This window comes from Gossypium hirsutum, chromosome D02, assembly GCF_007990345.1.
Source record: "Gossypium hirsutum isolate 1008001.06 chromosome D02, Gossypium_hirsutum_v2.1, whole genome shotgun sequence".
In the NCBI taxonomy this organism is placed as follows: Eukaryota; Viridiplantae; Streptophyta; class Magnoliopsida; order Malvales; family Malvaceae; genus Gossypium; species Gossypium hirsutum.
Genome location: NC_053438.1, coordinates 7,487,910 through 7,510,272, shown reverse-complemented (window position 1 = coordinate 7,510,272; position 22,363 = coordinate 7,487,910). Strand labels below are relative to the sequence as shown.

Below are 22,363 nucleotides of genomic sequence, written 5' to 3'. Positions count from 1 at the left end.
TTTATAAATCAAACAAATAGAAAATGCAAACATTTCATATCATATAGCATTCATGTCAAAAACCAATTAAAATCATACATATCGTCCCTTATACGAGCCCTCAAGGCCCAAATTACGCATCAGAAATAAATTGGGACTAAATCGAAAACTTAAAATTTTTTTCAGAAATATTTAAAATTTTCAACACTGCAGGGATCACACGGCTGTGTGACTCCCACGGTCAGGAGACACGCCCTTGTCTCAGGTTGTGTGGACATTCGGAATAGGGACACATGGTCATGTCTCAGCCCGTGTTCGTGCCCGTGTGAATATATTGACTTGGGTCACACGGCCAAGTTACACACCCATGTGCTAGGCCGTGTGAGCATACTGAACAACTTGGTTTAGACTCTAGTCGGACAGTGGTTTTGGGACTACAAATCCGAGTCAGAAAAATATTTTAATATTATTTTTGGTGTCTACAGCATGTTAATTTATATGTGTGAAAATTTTTGTGTGAAAATTTTATCGTTTGTGTGCTCGATTTTGTAAAAAGGACTTAATCCCGTAAATTGTAAAAGTGGCATTCTAATTGTTAAAGTGCTTAATTGCTTTGATTAATTAATTGTGGAGTCCTTAAAATGAAATTTAGCCATTGAATACATGAATGGATGGTAATGGCATGCATTATATAGTTTTATTATTAAATCATTAAGGTTATATTAGTAAATGGATAATAAAATGTAATTAAAATAAAACAAAATAGGAAATGGCCATGCATGTTTATCTTTTGGCCGAATATTGAAGGGAAAAAGAACCATTTGAAAGCTTTAAAGATTCGACACTTTGAAGCTCAAATTGAGATCAAGAAAATAGGAGATTAGATTTGGATCGGGGAAAAATCAAAAATTTTCGAATAGTCGTCCAGTTCGTTCGTGTCCATACGAGGTAAGTTCATAAGTAAATAAATGTTGTTAAATTCAAATGTATATGTTTTAAATGTTACCGAATTGGTATGTATATATTTGACATATTGTCGAATTAATATAAGCATGGTGTGACTAGTATTAAGCTTAAATTGATCGAATTACGACGTTCGAAAGTCCCGTATGAACCATAGGAATAGTTGGGATACATATGTCATGACATAGGATTCCGATATGAGTTATCGTGTAAGACCACGTCTGGGACGTTGGCATCGATTTGAGATTTACGTGTAAGACCATGTTTGGAACATTGGCATCATATACGATTTCGTGTAAGACCCTGTCTGGAACAGTGGCATCGATATTTGATTACATGTAAGACCACGTCTGGGACATTGGCATTGTAAGAGATTCTAAGCTATCCGAGTATCCTTACTAATTCCAAACGGTTCAACGAGAAATATCGAGAAATGAATGACTATGTGAAAGTATATCCGATTTAGGTACGTACGAAGTGTATATGATATTCAAGAATGAAAAGTGAGTATGTTTCAAATGACAATATGTGAAATACATGACAATGAATGAAATGAATGTATAAAAATGAACATTGTGATACACATGCTTGTTATATGAAATTGTAATAAAATAAGCTTAATTATATTCAAGAGTTCGAATACCATGAAATTGTGGTCCTATGTTTCGAACATGAGATTTATGAAACATGAAACATGGTTTTGAGGTATGCTATTTTGGTTTGAAAGATGATTAGATAAATGTTATTGATAAGGTTAAATTATTAAATATGTTATGTATATGTGAAAGAGTTAAATAAGCATGTTTTGATTTGTTGGTTATATGTTTTGTATGATCGAATGTGATATATTTGAATGAGGAGTATATATGGTTCGAACAGTGGAATTATGAATCATGTGTAATATGACTTTGATGTATGATAGTTAATTTGAAATTTGAATTGATAAATGATATTGAAATGGTTGAATTTTAAAGCATGGTTTATATGTTCATTGATAAATAAGGTAAGTGAAGTTGTGTAATGTGACAATATGGATTATATGAGAAAAGTGGTTGTATATGTGTATGAGATTAACTAAATTCAGTCTATTCGAATTGAATTATATATGTTACTGTGATGAATTATTTGCTTATGGCTTACTAAGCTTTCAAAGCTTGCTTTGTGTATTTTTCCTATGTTTATAGAGTTTCGGAGACTTGCTCAGATTGGAAGTCATAGGAGACCACATCACACTATCCAGTTTTCGTTTCGGTAAATAAATGCTTTGAGTTTTGGTTATGTGGCATGTACAGGCTAGTTTTGATATACTGGTTTTGAAATTGTATATATATAGCCATCGAAAATGGCTTGAGATAGATGTCAATGCTTGCGTGTGTTTGCTTATAACTAGATCTTAATATGGAGGTATGTTCCATTGTATATATGCTTGTGATATTTTGATATATGATTCTATAATGGGTGATGAAAAGCATGATTTACAATCGGCCATGAAATTAGCTCAATTTGAAAGCGTGTTTATGGTATATGAAATATAGGCTAAGTGATGGTTATGTCGTTATTTTTGATTGGCTATTTAGGTGCGGTTGGTGATGGCAAATTATGAATATGTTTTATGATAGTTTGGTTTAGTCATAAGAGATTTAACTTGTGGACCGATTATATGAATAATGAATTGGTTGAGCATATGTTATTTGGTTGGTTATAGATCATGTGAATTTGTTGTACTTATGATATGATCATTTGTGGTTTGGCTATTTTGATTCAGTTTGTAGTGACAAGTATACACATATACTATGCTTGAATGTTTGGTCATATAAGTTCAGTTTTATATGGCTCTTTGGATGATTAAAAGAGTAATGTCTAGACATGATATGTTTTATTATTGGTGATTGGAAATGGGTTCAAATTGAAACGGTGTTTATGCACATGAGAATATATTCATAAATGGTATTAAAAGTATACTTGACCATATCTAAGTTACTAATGCCGTATATGTGTATAAATTTTATGTAGTGTACTATGGCTCGTTTAGTGTATAATAGGCACATGTGTAGAAGTTACTAAACGATATGTTGGATATTTAGATAATGATATGAATTGATATGGTTAGTTGTGGATTAGATATAAAATGGTCATATACAACTTATTGTGGTGGTATATGCGTTTGGTATATGAAATGATACATACCTACTTGTAATTTAGGAGATCGAATGTTATATATTTGATAGCTATATGGTTTAAATCTTGTAAATATGAGACATGTGTAAATTGGTTTTGTTGTATAACAACTTAGTTTGAATATTTGGAATAGACCAATAATATTGATGTGATTGAATTGATGAAGCATGGTTCATATATGTATTATAAGTAATAAATCTTGAATGATTTTATTAGTTATGTGTTTCATATGTGATAAATTGGCTTTTATAATTGAATGAATGATTGCTATTTAATTTAAAAGTTTATTTATGACAATTGAATATGAGATAAATTTCATGACTGTGTTAAACTGAGTTTTATCTGGTAATGCCTCGTAATCCTATTCCGGTGACGGTTACGGGTTAAGGGCGTTCCATTTGATTGGTATCAGAGCTATGATTTAGTTGGTTCTAGGACTAACATAGCTAATATGAGTCTAGCTATACATGCCACATTTAATCTGCGATAGTGTGATATCTCCCAACTTTGACGAAAATTATTTTGATGAGACAAATATGTTTTCCAACCGAGTTAATTCTGATAGTACAGAAGTAAATACTCAAATGTTTGAGTGAAAATGTGTTGATTATGAGTTGAAACTCATAAAGGTATGGATCAAATAGTATGACATTTTGTTATTGATAAATGTTATAATTATATGAGCACATGAGTTATGATATTTGGATTATGATGCTATATGGAAATTTCGATTGTGAATTAGTGATTTGAGTTGGCATATGAATTATGTGTTAAGAACAAAAGTGATTAAAAGCAAATGTTTATTAAATTCTTTGAGAATGTGAAATTAGTAATGAACTGGATATTTGCGATAGTATGTGTTATGTCCATTTATGTGTAAGTTAAATTTGAGACTTTACTACCCTCACCCCCATATCAGTAAAATGTTACAATGAAATCTGTAACATTTGAGTTAAATAAGCTCACGAGTGTAGTGTTACAGAAGTTTGCGTACGGAAGATTAATAATGTGGTCAGAAAAGTGAATGAATCAGCAAATGAAGACAGTATTAAAAGAGATATTGGATAGTTCTAAAAACTACTCAGATTATGCAAAGTTACTGTTACAAAAGAAGTTAAATTTGATTAAATGATCTATTCAGGTATGTTATCTAAAGAAAATATTAATTGGAAGCTTTTCTGAATTGATTTTGTTAGTGTAGAGATAATGTGAAAATTTTTTATGACTGAATTAGACAGTTGAATAATGTTTGTATTGTATTGATGGCTGAGTGTAGTGGCTATAGTTGGGCAGTTACTATGATTCCTTTTGGACATTCTGTGTGTACAATTATCCTCAGAAGTATATGTGACTGTTTAGTTTCAGAAAGAATTCTTATCGTATGAGAACATTAGCTAAACATATTAATAGATGAAAGTATTGTTGGTCTATTTGGGTTATGTTCGACATTGCCATGTCTTTTTTTGGTATTTATTCCCTTGTGTGAATATGAAAATAGACAATAAAGTCTGTATGAGGCTAATATTTTGTTTTTATTGGCTATTATTCTATTGAATATACGTGAAGATTATATTGCTTCTGTTACTTTGGATTCCAATATTTATGAGTGGCATTGATCTTTCTAGACATTTTCTGGGATATCATCGGAATTGATATCATTCTATATGAGTTGTAATTTTCTGATATTTTGTGTAGCTTCAGATGTTGAAATATCGCTATCCTGGTTTTCTTATGATTCTATGTGATTATCTATAAGAGATATCTATTTGACGGAAATGGCTATATCTATTATAATTATAATTTCTGTTCTGAAATTTAGGAGTAATACAGTATCGTTATCAGAGTTATAAAAGTTGTGCTTCTACATTGGTTGTTGTTCAAATCATATTTGACTTTCTCCGCGTTCAAATGCTTTATTAATAGCCAGGATACTGTCTATTGTTATGGTTAAGATGCCGGTCTTATTATGACATTATGATTTCTATATGATGGTTGTGGCTTCTGTATAATGATATGTCTGGGTTATTCTTTTAATGAAAAGAGAAGAATTCTTCGAAAAGAACGATTCCGTGGTTTAATCTGATCTGAATTATTTGATTGAAAAGTTAATTGGGTTATATGAGTTTGAATCTATCTACCGGATTGGAAATAAACTTTGAATGTACATATATGGATTGAGGTTTAGTCTAGAAGAAGAATTTGTATTCTTGAAGACTTGATACAGAATTATATCTATTGGAACGATTCTAATTGAGAAATGTTGTGGTAAATTAAAGTTAATTCGGTTGTTGAAGCTTTCTTTTGCATGAAGATATTGTCAACCGAAACATCAGTTATGGTTCAGCCTGAGTTAAATAAAGAGTTTATGATTTTCAACCATACGTTAATGAACGGTTTGAAGTGTGTTCTAATGAAAGAGTGTACAGAGATATCTTGTGATTCCATATAGTTAAAGCTACATGAAAAGAGTTATGTGACATATTTGATGACTATAAGAGTTTAAAATGTTTAATATCAGTGAAAATTTTGAAATTTGGGGACAATAAGGATGGCTTGAACGTGGCACAACAAAGATAGCTCGAATCGTCGAAAACTTTTGAGTTTGTAAGTCATTATTATATGAGGGAAGTGATCATAGTTTCGGATGATCTGAATAAGAAACTTTTGTGTGCTTTACGAGCGATGAATACGTGATTGATCTTATCAGATGATGAATATATGTTAGCTGGATGAGAAGTTAAATTGATGCTTACTAAGTGAATTCGTGGAATTTAGAAATATGTTAACAAATTATAAGTCAAAAAGGGGTTTAGCATAAATTGATTTCTAATTCAGAACTTCGAATGTGGAATCGATGATTGTTTGTTGCTTCGAGATAGAGTATCAATACCAAAAAGCTCTGAGGTTGTATAACCATTGTTACAGGGGGCTCGCAGTGTCAGTTAGTCTGTTCATACGAGAGTAACAAGATACATGATAGTCTGAGAAAATGGTATTGATGAATGAGTATAAAACATGATATTTCTGACTTTACATTCAAATGCCTGAGTTATCAACAAGTTAAAGTTAATTATTAAGTTTCTTCGGGATTGTTTCAGCATGAGTTGATATCTGAGTAGTAATGAAATAGAATTTTGATGAACTTTGTACCGGGATTATCCTTATCATTGAAAAAGATAGAGTTATCTGAAATATTATTAATTGCCTAAAGAAATCTCTCTGTATGTATGGATTTTCTCTTTTGATAAAACAGCTTAGTTATCTGTTTCTGAGATGGTAAGTCTGCCTATGGTGCCAATCATCATTGTTTTGGATTGAGATCTGAATAAAATTACGTCACATAAAATTTTACATGTCATTTAATGGTAAAATTAATAATTTCAATAACGAAAGGGTCTGATTGATTTAATATCGATAGTTTAGAGATGTAATTAAAATGTTTTGAAATTTGAAACCAATTTGAAATAAATTTTTTTACTTTAAAACTAAAATTAAAACGGTAAGAATTTGATATTTCATTGGTGAAAGTGCTACTAAAATTTTAGCTTTAAAATCTAATTATCATAATATAAGAATGTGCAGGAAAAATGTAAATAATAGTATTAAAAATCTATTTTGACCCTCCTAAACCTAAATCCAGGCCAGAAATTCCCGAAATCCTCACAAAAACAATCCGAATGTTAAAAACCCTTCGGTTTTTGACCACTTTTCATCGGAAGTGGCTACCTCAGCCGTTCCCGGTGACGGAGCGCGAAGATTTATTTTCTCTAAACCTTTCTTTTGTTGTTTTTATTTATTTATTTTCTATTTACAAAATAAATCTATTCTAAAATAAAACAAAAGAAAAAAAAGGAATCACCTTTAGAAATTTCTATTATGTTTTTTTATTGATATTCATGTTTTTTTGTATTTGATTGTCTGTAGCCATATTACATTGATATGTTTGGCTTTTATAGCCATTTACAACACTGTATATCATTTTTACTATTTTTTCTATTGTTTCTGCTTTCGTTTTTGCCTTTTTCTGCTCTGTCTTCTCTTTTTGTTCTGTTTTGCAGGGCTAGGTGAGGTCAACGGAAAGGACCTTGCCATTTTGGTGCAAGGCGGCTAGGCCTTGGGTGATGGGCCCGTTGAGGAGGCATGTGGGTGGCAGCAGGGGGTGCGGCGCATTAGGGTTTAAGTCCCTTTTTCTTTCTGAAAATTTTTTAAGTATTTTGGGCTAGGGTTAAATTTGGACTTGAATGTAATTTGGGCTGATGACTATTGTAAATGGACCTGATACTTGGACTTATTTAATTATTTTTGGTCTATTATTATGATGATGGGCCCGGGCAAATTGGGTTATTACATTTACTTTTAAGATTTATTTTGAAATATTGTTAAATATTTTAAAAAAAATTCAAAATGATATTTTAGCTATAGTTCAGGGACCAATTTAGAAATTAACCATTTAAGTTAATGTCTACATCATCCTTTAACAGAAAAAATTAACGAAGGGGCTAATTTACACGTTTTTGAAATGTATAAGGATTAGTTTATCTATTTTTTCAATAGAGGGATCGAAATGGAACCCACCCCTAAATACAGGGGCTTTCCTGGTACTTTTACCGTTTAAGGGCTATTATTGTCATTATGTTAAGAAAGTTAAGTTGCATTCTTAAAATTCAGTGATGAAGGAGTGGACAGGATAATTTGTTTGCTTTTTTGGTTACAGTTTTATGATAAAAATTGCAACAACTCTACTTTCCATAATTAATTTCCTTTTTTAAAGCAAGGGATGATTTCTTTCTAAATATATGCAATTTTGCTTTTAAGTTTGTGTGAAAGATGGTTCCAATACCTAAAAATAACCCTTACAATGCTTTAGAGAATGGCTAGAAAAGAAGCATGTAATCCCACCATTCAATTTTCAAGCGAAACCCAATATTTTAGACTCAAACAAAGATTTAAAACAACATAAAGTTTGGAAAATGAATTCTGTATCATAAAAAATCCAGCCATTTCTTTTGTTCTTAAGTTTTAACCACAAATGAATCATTTTTGTTTTTAACGGTTCATGTTCTCTAAGTTTCTTGTATTTGAACAAAGGGTTTCCTCAAACTGAATCTCAACATCTAAACAAAGATTAAGATTCTTACTAGCTTTGCCAATAAGGGTTCTCTTTAATTGATTTGAATTAAAAAAAAAAAGGGTCTTTGAAAATGGGAAAACTTCCGGCAATCATTGGTATTTGTTCCGTGCTTTTGGTGGCTATGGTAGCAGCAATAGCCGTTGGTGTCAGCCGTGCAAAAGATAGTGACAATGGTGATGCCAAAGTGTCTACTTCCGAAAAAGCGGCCCAATCCATATGTCAAACTACTGATTATAGACAAACATGTGAAAATAGTCTTTCGAACGCCAACACCACGGATCCCAAAGAGCTGATAAAGGTCGGTTTTCAAGCGGCAATCCAAGAGATTGGCAAAGTGATCGCCAATTCCTCTACTATCCAAAACGCGGCTAAAGACCCCATGACTCGTCAAGCTGTCGACAATTGCAAAGAGCTCATGGGGTACGCCATTGACGACCTCAAAGCCTCGTTTAATCAACTCGGTGCATTCGACGTTAGTAAGCTAGACGAATACGTCGAGAATCTCAAGATATGGATGGGTGGTGCCATTACGTATGAACAAACATGCTTAGACGGGTTCGTGAACGTATCCACTGAAACCGGTGTGAAAATGAAGGCGTTGTTGAGTACTTCACAAAAGTTAACCAGCAATGGGTTAGCCATGGTGACCGACATAACTAAAATCATTAAGGACCTTAACATTCCAGGCATGGAAGGCGTCAGCACGGGACGTAAGCTAATGGCGGAAGATGGGTTCCCTTCGTGGGTTAGCTTTAAGCAACGACAACTACTGCAACAAAATGCCGCGGACATGAAACCTAATGTGGTGGTTGCTAAAGATGGTAGCGGCAAATTTAATAGCATCAATGAAGCCTTAAAGGAAGTGCCTATGAAAAATACAGCTCCATTTGTGATCCATATTAAGGCTGGCGTTTATAATGAACAAGTTTTGGTTGCTAAAACTATGACTAATGTTGTGTTCGTCGGAGATGGACCGACCAAGACTGTCATTACCGGTCGGATGAACTTTGTCGATGGCACCGTCACATTCAAGACTGCAACTCTTGGTAAGTATCATATCTATATGAGTTTAATTTACAGTGTATAGAATTATATTGACTGACATATATCAATATTCACAGCTGTTGTGGGTGAAAGATTTATTGCAAAGAATATTAAAATAGAAAACACAGCTGGAGCGATCAAGCACCAAGCAGTGGCACTTATGGTCCAAAGTGATCGGTCCATCTTCTACAATTGTCAAATGGATGGCTACCAAGACACGCTTTACACCCACAGTCACCGTCAATTCTACAGGGACTGCACCGTCTCCGGCACCATTGACTTCGTCTTCGGCGACGCCGCTACCGTCTTACAGAACTGCAAGCTTATCGTTAATAAACCACTCGACAACCAACAATGCATCGTCACCGCCCAAGGACGGACCGAACGCCGTGAGGTTTCCGGTATCGTCCTCCAAAACTGCACCATCTCCGGCGCACAGGACTACCTTCCGGTTAAGGCCACGAGTAAAACACACCTCGGTCGGCCTTGGAAACAGTACTCAAGGACCATCATCATGCAATCTCAGCTCGACGACATCGTCACCCCCGAAGGATGGATGCCGTGGCAAGGCACCTTCGCCCTCGACACTTTGTGGTACGCCGAGTTCAAAAACCGAGGACCTGGTGCGGTCCAGACCAATAGGGTTAAATGGAAAGGTATACAACAGATCAATGACGCTCAAGCTAAGGAATTCACTGCTGGTGTGTTCTTACGTGGTGATGAATGGATCACGAGCTCTGGGGTGCCTTACATCGCCGGCATGGTTCCTGGTGTATAGATATCGGAGAAATATATATACATATATATCTGAAAAAGATGATGAATAAGTTTATGTATAGAGAATAAATGAGAATAAAGAAATGTAGTAAGAGAAGGATTGGTTATAGATTTAGATAATCGAACTAAGTTTTAGGGTCTACGGTATGACTTAGTATCTTACGAAATGATAATAAATGTGGAAGCTAGACATGAAGTTTCATGCATCTTTGCTTGTTGAATAAGGATGCTTAGCAATGTAAGTAAAATTTTTATTGATGAAAATTGGAAAGCATTGGATTTTTAGTATAATTTCCTTTTTAATTTCATCTTCTGTCATTTTCGTGAATTTTAAGGAAGATTTATACTTTTAGTTTTTATATTATATTAAAAAAGTAAAATTCTTTTGGTATAATAAGGTTTCAGTTTTGATCTCTGGGAGTTGTTTCCATTTTCTATTTCCAAAGCATAATAAAATCTTGAGAAAAAGTTTCTCATGCTTCTTTTCATGTTTATGTTTACTGGTTCCTTGGTTCGTAATTGTTGCTTCAACCATGTTTTTTCAAAGTTTGAATTTACATTTCTCAATGAGAGAATTTGTTGGTAAAATTAAAAATTTTATCAATATTATTCAATCAAACAACAATAAATTTCGTATATTGAAACAATATATTAATTTTGAATCTTGTAAACGAAAAAAAATGTCTTGGAACCGTTTTTCCGAGATTCAACCTAGACTCAATAGTAGATGAGGCAAAATGCAGTCTAACTTCTAATATAAAGGCTTATATGATACTTTTATTGATTTTTTATTAATTATCAAAGTTGCCATCAATTATCAACAAATATGAATTCATAAATAAAATTAAATTTCCAGAGATATTTCTTTTCTAGAAATTAAAGTTTAGAAGAAAAAAAAGAATTACAGATGTCGAGATTCAAACCCCAAGTTTTTTAAATATACTAGAGTTGTCTATGGGTTGGGCAGAAGCCTAACAAAATTTTAGGCCCGATTGCTAGGTTTAGGCTCACCTAACTCGAAAAATAGGCCTAGACATATGATGTTATAATTTGTCACGTGTCCAATAATTGTAAAAAATGAAAACATATAACAACATTATAACTTTGTGTAGTAAAAAAGTTTACAAAGGTGCAAATTGTTATACCCAAACTTCTTGAATCGAGTAATAATGTTACAGATGGTTTAGACGAACCCCTTGAAATAATATCTTGAAGGAATACCTCGAACATACCCTTTGAAGTCACACTTCAGATGGATCACTTGAGTCGACATTCGAGAGGACCCCACTTATTAACGGTCACATCAGACTCCAACTGCTACGTCCCCATCCGACGTAATAGAAAGCAAATCATAGTACCACTCAACCTAGACATATATATAATGACATACCACTTGACCACTTGCCTTGGACTCTCCTATAGCCTTGACACATGACACCTTGTGACCGGGCTTAAGAGCATTAGGACCCAAGGCCTGGGGCAAAACCGAGACTCTTTCCTTTCCTTTCTCCTACTTATTTCCACTTCAAATTTTCTCAATGTTTTGGCCACTTCTGATCATCTTATCCGGCGACTCTCCACTTTATATGAAACAAAGTGAACCACACATCTTCTTCACGTTGTAAAATTAAATCATCAACATAGACGAAAATAAGATTCATGAATTAAACATTTCTTAATCATGATTTGGAAAATGACTTTCGAATTTAATATACACTTTCATTAAATAGGAAAAAAAATGTACTAGTTACATTTTTCTATCTTGCAACATAAATTTTCTTTAATTCTTCAATTAATATTATTTAAATTTTAAAAATGAAAATGAAAATTTTATATTAATAAATACTTATAATAATTTATTATTAAATTATATCTAAAACTGAATTAATTAAAAAAAATAAGGGATAAAACAATATTTAATTTTTGAACATGACAACTTTTTTAATTTTTAAATTTTTTATTCATTTATAATTTTGAAATTTAGTAACTTTTTTGAGTTTTGATATATAATGGTGTGGTATATTGATATTATGCCACATCATCCCCTACTTTTATAACGTTAATATATTTTATCATTGTTCCAAAAAAATTCAGACATCAAATTGAAAAGAGTTATCAAATTCACGATTCAATGTTGTCTTATCTCAAAAATCAATTCAAAACTTGAGCCACAAATACCGGGCTGGACAGATTGGCCTGCCAGTGCCAGAGACATGTCTAAGTCCAGCCCAAAGGTTAGTATATGTCACCAAACAGCAAATCTCTCTGCTCCACTAAGCGGGAAAAACAGTCCGTTCAAGGTTTTTGAATTCTCTCTCTCTCTCTCTCTTCGCCATAGACGCTGGACTTTGCTGCCCCAAAGTTCCTTCTTTTCCTTCGTTTTCTCTCAAAATTTTCTAGGCAAACAAACAGAATATACTCCCCTATTTTGCCCAACCTAAAAACTCTGGGTATCCCCAAATGTCTTCAAGTCAACGTCAACACCGAATCAAACCCAAATCTAAACCCTAACTACGGATGAAGAATATGCCAGGGCACCAAAAGCAACCCCAAAACGGAGAGGCCGGCGGTGGTGAAATTGGGAAGTTCCACGGACTCCAGCCGGAGCGTGATTTGGAAGCTAATTGGGAAGTCGATCTTGCCAAAAAGCTTGAAGATTATCTTTTGAAGATTTGTTCCGGTGAAATTACTGGCTCCCAAGACGATGACGGACATAGCCCAGTAAATTTCGCTGAAGGTTCTGCCTTAATTTTCGATTTTCTCTAAAAAAGAAGAATCCTTTTTTTTTCTTTAAATTCTTGTGGGTTTTCTAATTATTTTTTATTTATGTATTTATTTATTTTTCTATGCAGCTGCATTGTTGCTTCAGGGTTCAGTTCAAGTGTATAGCCGAAAAGTAGAGTATCTATACAACTTGGTTTTGCATGCTTTGGAATTTCTTTCTCAAAAGAGGTTTCTTTTTAGTTCCCAAATTCTTTGTTTTTTCATGTTACTTCCACATTGTCATATTCAATGTCAGTAAGGATTGCTCCTTAAATTAAATGAAGCATTGTACTTATAAAAGATGGTGCATATGTTTCAACAGGCAACAAGATCAACCCAATGGTGAATCGGTTCAGGCCGAAGAAAGTGCTTCACGTGCTTCTCCGGATGAGGACCATGATAAATTTTGGGACTTAGATGACATTCCAGGTGACTTTGAATTGATGACCACTTTTTTTCACTTCGGGTTTAAATTGTTTATAGTATCAGCTAAAACCAACGCTTATATTTGCAGTGGAAGCAAAGATTAGCTTAGATAGTTCGACGAACAATGACACTTTGGTTAACCACTTTGTGAAGCCCCCCGCAAATTTAGTTGTTCTTGAAGGTGATTGTTTAGACACTTCTGGTGATGGCAGCGAGTTAGAGTCCTATCTGGTATTTATAGTTGCTTCACTCGATAGTATGATGAAGTTTGACTAACTATGTTGCCTAACTCTTTGATTGTTATGTATAAATTTGTGGTTGCAGTTGGCAACAAATGATCTCTATCAGGATTTTATCCTATTAGATCCATATGATGCAGCAGCTGTTGATGATTATTTGAATGGTGATGATGCTGGTAAAGGTGAATATGGCACTAATAAGGGAAGTTCAAGGCGCAAGAGCTTTCAGTCTCCCACATGGCGTTCAGGGGGAACTGCACATAAATCATCTCACAGAAAGAATAAGGATACAAATGCTAATCAATCTCCTAGGGTTGATTGCGATTTTGGTGTTAATGATTGTAATATTGGGGCCGTTCCTTCTGCCACTGATGACTTTGGGAATGTAGATCATGGATGTGATATGGATGATAGGTATTCAAATCCTAGAGACTTAGATGATTCAGATGACGACGATGATGATAATGATCCATGGAAACCTCTGAATCCCCATGAACCTGGAAACTTGAAAGTGAGGCCTTTCAGAAAAGGTAGTTAAACCGCGGTTTCATGCATGTCCTTTTTCCTACCCGTTAGTTTCGGTCAGTACCTAATCTTGGTTTCTTTTGGTTTTTCCTGACAAGCAGTAAAAGCTTCCAGAAAAAATGGGGTAAATTCTACAAAGATAACCACTTTGTTTCCACTCGCTAGATTGCGGGGTACCATTAGTCCTGAACTTACAGAAATGTGGGAGAGACGGCAGAATGCCATTGAAAAACAAAGGGAATCCAAGTCTCCTCCATTATACGAAAAGGTATGTTTACTAAAAGTTGTACTTAGGTGAAGGTGATGCATGGTTAGTTTGTAAACAAGTTTGCTATTTTCAGCTTCGGCAATCACTAACTGGGCAAGGAACTGGTGTTGCTAATATTTTTGCTAATTTCGAAGAAGATAACGAAGACAATGGTTATCATGATGAGAATGCTGACTTTGGTGGACCTGATTTTGACGAGCCAGAGAATATGCCTATGGATGAAGATTTACCTTTCAAGAATGAGAAGGTAAGCATATCAGTGATATGATCATTTATTGTATTTAACCACTAGAGACTATGAGATTTTTTTCCGTTGTTTCTCATTGATTGATCTTTTCATAGCATGAGAATGGTGATGCTGAACTTGGAAAGAATGAAATGTTTGACAATGGAGATCCATGTTCTCAAGCAAGCCTGGAAGATCTTTGCCGCTCTCACCTGGTAAGCATACTTTGTCTTGGCATTTATAATAACCAAACAATGGGTAAGCCTTTGTCCATCACATGTCGTGGAACATGGATTCTGTGATGCCCTTCTGTATTCTGCTTTACACTGGACTGTATTCTTAAAATTTCTCTTAAAAAAGGAGAGAGGTACTGCTCGTTTCGTCCCTTCTCTAACTAGGTGCTCAGTATATTTGCTTTCCAACCTACCTCTCTTTTCTCCTTTTAAGGAAAAAAAGACCTATCGGTTATGTTCTTTTATGCTTGATGTGTTATTAGGTCCATCAAGAAGTCGTCACTGTTTTAGAGAATCGAAATGCTTGATTATCTTTTATTGTTAGCTATCTCTGGAATTATTTTTTCAGTGCCTTTATATTTGGTTTATCCCTTTCTCGTACATTCCGTTTGGATAGCTCATTCTCATATTTGACTGCTGCTAGTGAAAGTAGTGATCATCAATTGCTGCTAGTTAGTTAAATCCTGGCACTCAGTGAACTACGGTCTGTCTCCTTGCCTGTATATATTAGATGCTTGAATATATTTCATGTATTTTTTCTTGCAGGATGCTCTGCTTGCCAGCATAGCTGAAAATGAGAAGCAAACTGAACTGGCTGCTCGAGTTTCGTCATGGAAACAGAAAATAGAGCACAATTTGGAAGAGCAGGTAAATAAAGTTGGCTTTAATTCCATTTCTTATACTGATTTTGGTTTTACATGATTATGATCACTAATCTTTTTCTCTCTCATTGCTCTTCTTAAGTTTTTTTTTTCTGGGCAATTTAAACTAAGCATAGCTTTTTCTTTTTTTGACAGGATTCACATCCTCCATTTGATATTCATGAGTATGGTGAAAGAATTCTTGACAAGCTATCACTTGAAGCTGACAAAGATGTCATGCCATTCGGTGATCTTGTTAAGGGTCAAGAAAAGCATGATGTTGCTCGTTCCTTTTCTGCACTTCTCCAATTGGTATTTCTTTTTCATTCCTAAGCAAATCTCTGCATTTCTCCAATTGTTGCAGTACACTTATAAGAACCTGTGTGTTCATCATACAGGTGAACAATGGAGATGTTGGGTTAGAACGAACCGGACTTTGTGGTGAGTCTGTTTGTTATACGGCTGAAAACCCTTTCCATGTCCAGATCCTTAAGCAGGACAAGAGGAGTGTGGAAACTCAACTTGGAATTCCCAAAAAGAGAGGTAAATCACCATCACGTAAAAAACCTACAAAAGCTGACAGAAATATATCTTCACCGGAGAAATGTCAATCGATCAATGCGGATTCAGATTATGGATCAACAAAGTTGTCATCACAGAATTGCAAAGCTTCTGTTAAGCTTGGGAAGTTCAGCGGTGTAAGATGCACTCCTGAGGGCAAGAGGAGACGAAGATCTCGATTGGTCGAACCTGTGGACCTGCATTCGGCACTGTGACACAAACATCAGAAAGAAAGTTAGGGCAGTCTTGTATTGTTACAGCAGCAATTCAACACTTTCAGCTGAATAGCTCTGAAGATTTCTCACCATAGATTTAGATTATTTGACAATGTTAGCTATGAATTTGTATTATTGGTGTAACTCAGTCTTAGGATGTGATTATCAGTCCCAATGGCTTGTATTAAGTATTAACATAGTACTACCAGTTTTCCTTGTAGATTATGCTCTTATGGTATGTAATAATATCGACCTGTTTACATCGTTAAGGTAAATTAGCCACGTGGCTTATACTACTTGTCTACTCAGTCGCACGGTGTCCTCCCGAGTTGCCCTGATTTTGTCGAGTCTCCTCTAACAACGTTAGATTCCAAGGGACAATATCTTTTAAGTTTTCACATTAATCAATTTTACTGCAAGCCAAGGACCAATATGTGTAGATAAAGGGACCTTGGTCTCCCAAAAATAATAAAACTGTCATTTAATTCCTTTAAATTTTGTGAAATTGTAAATTAATATAATAATAAAATTATATTTTGATTTTTATAAATTCATTTTTCGCAAAGAGCAATCTTTTGGCCTTGCTCTCTATGTTTGTTAATGGCTCTTGGCACACAGTTCTTGTATGTACCACTATTATAACTCAAAATTTACATCAATAATTAAAAAAAAAAATTCTTGCATCAACAATATTAAATTTAAAATTAATAAAACCCTTTTTTTTTGGATAAGACAAACATTGAGTTCTTGAAATTTTCTGTTCACATTAATCTTAAAACTTAATTTTGATTTTTGTACCTAAAACGTTATAATTTTTATAAAATTATTTAATTGACGATGTGATACAAATTCAAAATAACACATCTCATAGGGACCAAAATTGAGAAAAATTCTAAAATTAATGACAGCCAAAAGAAAATTATAAAAAAAATTCAAAGTCTACATGTTTTATCCCTATTTTTTTAGGGTGTCCAAGTTTCTTCCTTTTAGATAATACAAGCAAAAATGTTAACATCAAATTCAATCATTCAAAAAAAATAATTAAAATGTTTTAATTTTAGAATTACATTATACATGTTTTTATTACTTTCTTTTTATATAAAAGTTTGGAATATATATATATACTTTGCTACACTTGTACAAATCCGGTCGAAGAACCTCACCCAACAAAAACTCTGCCTCACCTCAACTCTAGCTAAAATAGTCTGCTTGAAGAAGACCTGACCCATCGCTAAAAGCTAGCTTGCCAAAAGTAGGATGGGCCTCACCTAAGAGGGGGTTGCTTGAACCAAAAACCATCATAACTAACCCATTAAGCTCAGCTATGGCTAGTTACATCCGTTGTTATACGCCAGAGCCTACGCAATAGGTTTCTCGTGTTGTGGACTACCATTAGACTCCACATTCCTCATATAAAACCCCATCTTATATGAGTCGAGACCAATCTAAGATGAAACTGGAAAACACTCTTCTGCCCTACAACAGTGGCTACAAGAGTGGTGGGTAGAAGTAGAAATGATCATAAGTAGGGACGGATCGGGTTTCTGCAAAAATTTAGATTTATTTTTTAGATCTGGGTCCGACTTAAAAAATAACTTAAAATTTTACTCAAACTCGACTCATATTAAAAATGTTAAACTCGAATCCGACTTGGCCTGCATTAATTTTTTTAAAATTATTTTTATATAAAAACGAAATTTTAAAAAAAATATAATATATCAAATATACTAAAAACATTAAAATAAATGTTCCATATCAAATTAAAAATATATTTAAAAAAATTATTATACTTAAATAACAACAAATATCTCTAAAATAGTAGTAAAATTAACAATAAATAAGAGTTATATAATATCTAAACAATAACAAAAAAATAGTAGCAACATAATAGCGGAATGACAGTAAAAAAATCCTACCCGAGGCGCAAACCATTTAAAAAATGAGTCTTATTTTTTGTCCAATCTCATTTTTTGAACTTATATTTTTACCCAAATCCATTCATTTTTCGGATTAGTCTTTAAACCGAAACAAGTGACTCAAGCCCATAATCTATCTAAGTAGGGTTCTTGGTCTTCTAAAAATGATAACTATCACTTAATCTCTTTAAATTTTGTAAAAGTGCAAATTAAAATATAATAAAATTACATTTTAATCCCTCTAAAAATTTAAAATTAATTTCTAACCCTCCCTGGCAACTTTGTAGCTTTTATCACCCTATTTATTCAGCCTATCGCTTCCACTCCTATAAGCTCAAATCTTGCATCAACCTTATTAAAATAAATAAAATAAAAATCTTAAATTTTGAAATAGAACCAATCAAAAGCGAGTCATGTGCAAAATCAATCCAAACAGTCCATTGCCTATCCTATGAGACCAAATAAAATAAATTACTGGATTTAAAAAAAAAAAACCTAAAATCTGGTAGTTATTGGCATTTACTAGGGTTTGTACTTTGTCATTTCCCAAGGGCCATTCCCCCTTGAGCCCCAAAAGATCAGAGTTGTTCCCTTTTTTATTCTTCTTTTAGCTTTCACAAAGATAAGCTGCAAAAAGATTGAACTTCTTTCAGCAACAATGTCAAACAAATCACCAATCTTTCCAATGCCTGAGCCTCACCACTTCAGTGATTATGGCTTCGACCCCCAATTCCACTATTTCCAGGTTTAAAAACTCTCCCTCTCATCTCTCTCTGCTTCTTTCTTTACTGACCCTGTTATTGTTTTTTCAGGTTTTGGAACAAGCAAGGAAACACAAGAAAGGGACGCGAGACTCCATTGATTCATTACAGTTCAAGCTCGAAAAACCCATCTCTAAAGACGACCCAAAGTCCAAAACGAAGAAATATTGGTGGAGAAATGCTCTCTTGTTCTTCAACTGGAAAAAATGGTCTCCAAATAGCAATAACCAGCATGATGATCGAACAAAGGCTAAAGCTTTAAGGGCATCGAATTCAGGACCAATTTACATGATCGAGACCAGCAATAATGGTTCAACCACTCCTTATCGAACCAGTAGCCGACCATCTTCAGGCCCTTTGACTGGAATTTCGACTCCTTATATTAGTCTTAGGGAACTTAACATGGAGCAACAACAACATAGGGTTTCTACTTCTTCTTTACCCATATATTTGGTCACTTAACCCATCATTTTTTTTTTGGGTTAAGCTAGTTTTTTTTTTCTTTTTCTTTTAAGCTCTGTTTATCATCTTCTTGGGTTGTACACACTGACAGAAGTGTTTGATAAGTTTGTTTTAAAAGCTTTTAATGGATGACATGATTTGGTCCTCCATTTTTGGTTCATTTCTGCAAAACTAATGAACTCTTCAACTTTCTTTTTTTTTTTTTCCCTTTATTGGAATCAATGCTTTATTTTTAGTTTACGAGTGATTTAGTGATTATATATTTAACTATGAATGATTGATTTTTTAATATTTCATAATCTATTTTTGTTTAGTTCAAAAAAAATATTTTTAAAAATAAATTTGATTCTTTAATTTTTAACAGTATAAAAAAATCATGTTTGGTAAATAAAAATGAAAATATCAAAATGCATACAATCCTTATTTTTCACAATAAAAACATGTAAAATAATTACTGAATATAATTAAATTAGAAAAATAAAAATTTAAAATATATTAAAAAGATAATTTTTAATAAAAATTTAAAATGCACCTTTTTAATAAAAATTTAAAATTAAAATAAAATATATTAAAAAGATAATTTTTAATCTGCAAAATGAAAATCAAATTCGAGAGTAGGGTTTTGTGTAGGGAAGGGAAGGTATTAACACCCCCACACGCCTGTTTTTAAGAAAAGGTATCTTTTACGACAAATAAATATCGAATGTCCTGACGGCACCTTCACGGAAAACAGTGAATAATACAAATCAATACACGCGTAAATTGCAAAGAGAAAAACACATTAGTACAAAACGGAACAAAATAGAAATTTACACATAAACCCATTAAGCCTGGAATTTTAAACATTTATACACGTATACATGAGGATCAAAATTAAATTATAATTTTTATGATAAAATATAATTTTATCATTTTAATAGTTTATGTTTTTATAATTTTTAAAGGATTAAATCAAATTATTCGTGACCATCTAAGAATTTTAAAATAGAATTTTGAGAATCCAAGAATTTAAAAATAAAATTTAAGAAATAAAATAATGTTTATATATATTAAAAATAAATGAGAATGCGGCATCCAAGGAATTTAGAATTTTTTTTATAAGTAACAAAATGAAGTATAAATAATTTTTTTTTATGATAATTGATCACACTCGAGAAACATGGTCAACGAGAATTAGTACACAGATGTAACGTCGTAACATTGTGACACCGTGTTGATGTTATTAGCTACGGTTATTGTTTGTTGATTTGAATGCTAATTATTAAAGCGACACCATTTAGCGATGTTATTGTTTCTTGTATGAAAAATAAAATATATGTATTGTTTGTCTCCATTTTTTTAATAAATCAGAAAGCAATTTTAGTATCATATCAAAATTTATCATCGTAGATGTCACATATAAGTTAGCACTCTTCAAGTGGTTTTTGATATGTCTATCAGGTTTCGAGGATATTAAATTATGTTGAGCACGAACAATTCAATTTTATTGTTGTTCAAAATATAAAAAAAATTGCAAAATCTTAAAAACAGTTTTGAAAAAAAAATCACAAAATTTAAAAATTTGAGCTGAAAATTTTAGGTTTAAAAAATATGCCAAAAGTCCTTATACTCTTTTGAAATTTAAAATTTAGCTCCTATACTTTAATTTTGAGACATTGAGTCCTTGTACTTTATTTATTTAAAAATTTTGACCTCTCCATTTAATTTTTCCATTAACGTTAACAATGCTAAGGTAAAATAAATTTTTTAACCCTGAACATTTATAGTTTTTCTGTCAATTTGTCATTACCTTTTAAAAGTACATAAAAAATTTTAATTTTTTTTCATATTTTAATTAAAAATAAAAAATAAAAAATAAATATAATTTAAAAAATAAAAAAATAAAAAAAAATTATAGAAAAAAACTCTTTAAAATTTAAAAAAATAAAAAAATAAAAACAAAAATTCCAAAATTCCAAAATTCAATGTTATCTAATTTGAACTAGACTGATTGGATCAAGAACCAGCTGGGGTATTAGTTTGGTGAGAGGGAGAAAACTGATTGACCCATGATCCGATATAGACTAGTTGGAATAAGAACCAGCTAGGGTATCGGGTCAGTGAGAGGTAAAAAATTGATTAACCCATGAATCGGTACGAATTGATTAAACTAGGCTAAAAAAACAGTTGAACCACTTTTTTTTTATATTTTAAATATTTGTTATTTTTTGATAATTTATTTGCTTTGAATTGGTTAGATCGATCGTTTTGAGAATCAATTGATCAGACCTGTTCAAAATCGGTTCAATCGATTTTTTAACTCGTGGAGATTCACGAGTTAATCATTTTTTCAACTCTCACCGAACCGATACCCCAGTCGATTCTAGGTTCAGTTGGCCGGTCTAGTCCAATTTAGATAATATTGAATTTTGGATTTTTTATACTTGTATCATTTTTATTTTTTGAATTTTAAAGAGTTTATTTTTTCATAATTTTTTATTTTTTGAAAAATATCATTTCTAATTTTTATGTTTTATTTAAAATATGAAAAAAAATATTTTTAAAAATTTTAAATACTTTTAAAGGGTAAGGATCAAATTGAAAAAAACTGTAAATATTGAGGGTTAAAAAGTTATTTTACATTTGACATCGTTAACTTTAACAACAATATTCTTAAATAAAAATGATCTTTATATATATAATTTTGATAAATAAATTTACAATGTTTAAATAAACCCCTTTAAAATATAAAAAAATTTTATTTATTAATTTCAAAATTAAATATTTTTAAAAATTAAATTGGTGGAATTAACTTGTTTCTAGCATAATTTTTGGCAAAAAACCCCACTAATATAATGGTAAAAGAGTGTTAAATTTCTGTTCAAACTAACATCAAATTTTACTCAATCCTTTCCCCCAAAAAAAAGTAAAAAAAAAATGAATATTTCGGTGGTAGATTATTTATTATTTTAAAGATTTGCTATTACTTTTGCATATCATAAGATTTGCACTTTTGAAATAATAAAAGTGCAACCATTTATGTGTCGGTTGACCATACTTTGAGAGCCGCTTGGAT

General features: G+C 32.5%; 3 protein-coding genes across 3 annotated transcripts; all 3 read left to right on the top strand.

The window, feature by feature from the left end:
* Window positions 1–8,013: 8,013 nt before the first annotated feature.
* Window positions 8,014–10,363, top strand: LOC107908136 (probable pectinesterase/pectinesterase inhibitor 21). The gene is made up of 2 exons (XM_016835391.2): window positions 8,014–9,297; window positions 9,373–10,363. Exons 1-2 carry the CDS (start codon window positions 8,322–8,324, stop codon window positions 10,071–10,073), a joined length of 1,677 nt encoding a protein of 558 aa, XP_016690880.1. The 5' UTR covers window positions 8,014–8,321; the 3' UTR covers window positions 10,074–10,363.
* Window positions 10,364–12,334: 1,971 nt separating this feature from the next.
* Window positions 12,335–16,438, top strand: LOC107908526 (condensin-2 complex subunit H2). The gene is made up of 11 exons (XM_016835708.2): window positions 12,335–12,809; window positions 12,925–13,024; window positions 13,158–13,264; window positions 13,350–13,492; window positions 13,586–14,030; window positions 14,127–14,293; window positions 14,367–14,540; window positions 14,636–14,734; window positions 15,299–15,400; window positions 15,550–15,705; window positions 15,792–16,438. The coding sequence occupies exons 1-11, from the start codon at window positions 12,590–12,592 to the stop codon at window positions 16,167–16,169; spliced, it is 2,091 nt and encodes a 696-aa protein (XP_016691197.1). The 5' UTR covers window positions 12,335–12,589; the 3' UTR covers window positions 16,170–16,438.
* Window positions 16,439–18,415: 1,977 nt separating this feature from the next.
* LOC107908527 (uncharacterized) lies at window positions 18,416–19,504 on the top strand. Its single transcript, XM_016835709.2, has 2 exons — window positions 18,416–18,830; window positions 18,898–19,504. Exons 1-2 carry the CDS (start codon window positions 18,744–18,746, stop codon window positions 19,306–19,308), a joined length of 498 nt encoding a protein of 165 aa, XP_016691198.1. The 5' UTR covers window positions 18,416–18,743; the 3' UTR covers window positions 19,309–19,504.
* The last annotated feature ends 2,859 nt before the right edge of the window (window positions 19,505–22,363 follow it).

Excerpts from the sequence above, each read along its gene's own strand:
- LOC107908526 (XM_016835708.2), top strand. The coding sequence starts at position 12,590 with ATGAAGAATATGCCAGGGCACCAAAAGCAACCCCAAAACGGAGAGGCC. Across the intron at positions 13,025-13,157 it reads GAATTTCTTTCTCAAAAGAG|GCAACAAGATCAACCCAATG; the intron begins GTTTCTTTTTAG and ends ATGTTTCAACAG. Across the intron at positions 14,541-14,635 it reads TACCTTTCAAGAATGAGAAG|CATGAGAATGGTGATGCTGA; the intron begins GTAAGCATATCA and ends ATCTTTTCATAG.
- LOC107908136 (XM_016835391.2), top strand. The coding sequence starts at position 8,322 with ATGGGAAAACTTCCGGCAATCATTGGTATTTGTTCCGTGCTTTTGGTG. Across the intron at positions 9,298-9,372 it reads ATTCAAGACTGCAACTCTTG|CTGTTGTGGGTGAAAGATTT; the intron begins GTAAGTATCATA and ends CAATATTCACAG.
- LOC107908527 (XM_016835709.2), top strand. The coding sequence starts at position 18,744 with ATGTCAAACAAATCACCAATCTTTCCAATGCCTGAGCCTCACCACTTC. Across the intron at positions 18,831-18,897 it reads CCCAATTCCACTATTTCCAG|GTTTTGGAACAAGCAAGGAA; the intron begins GTTTAAAAACTC and ends TTGTTTTTTCAG.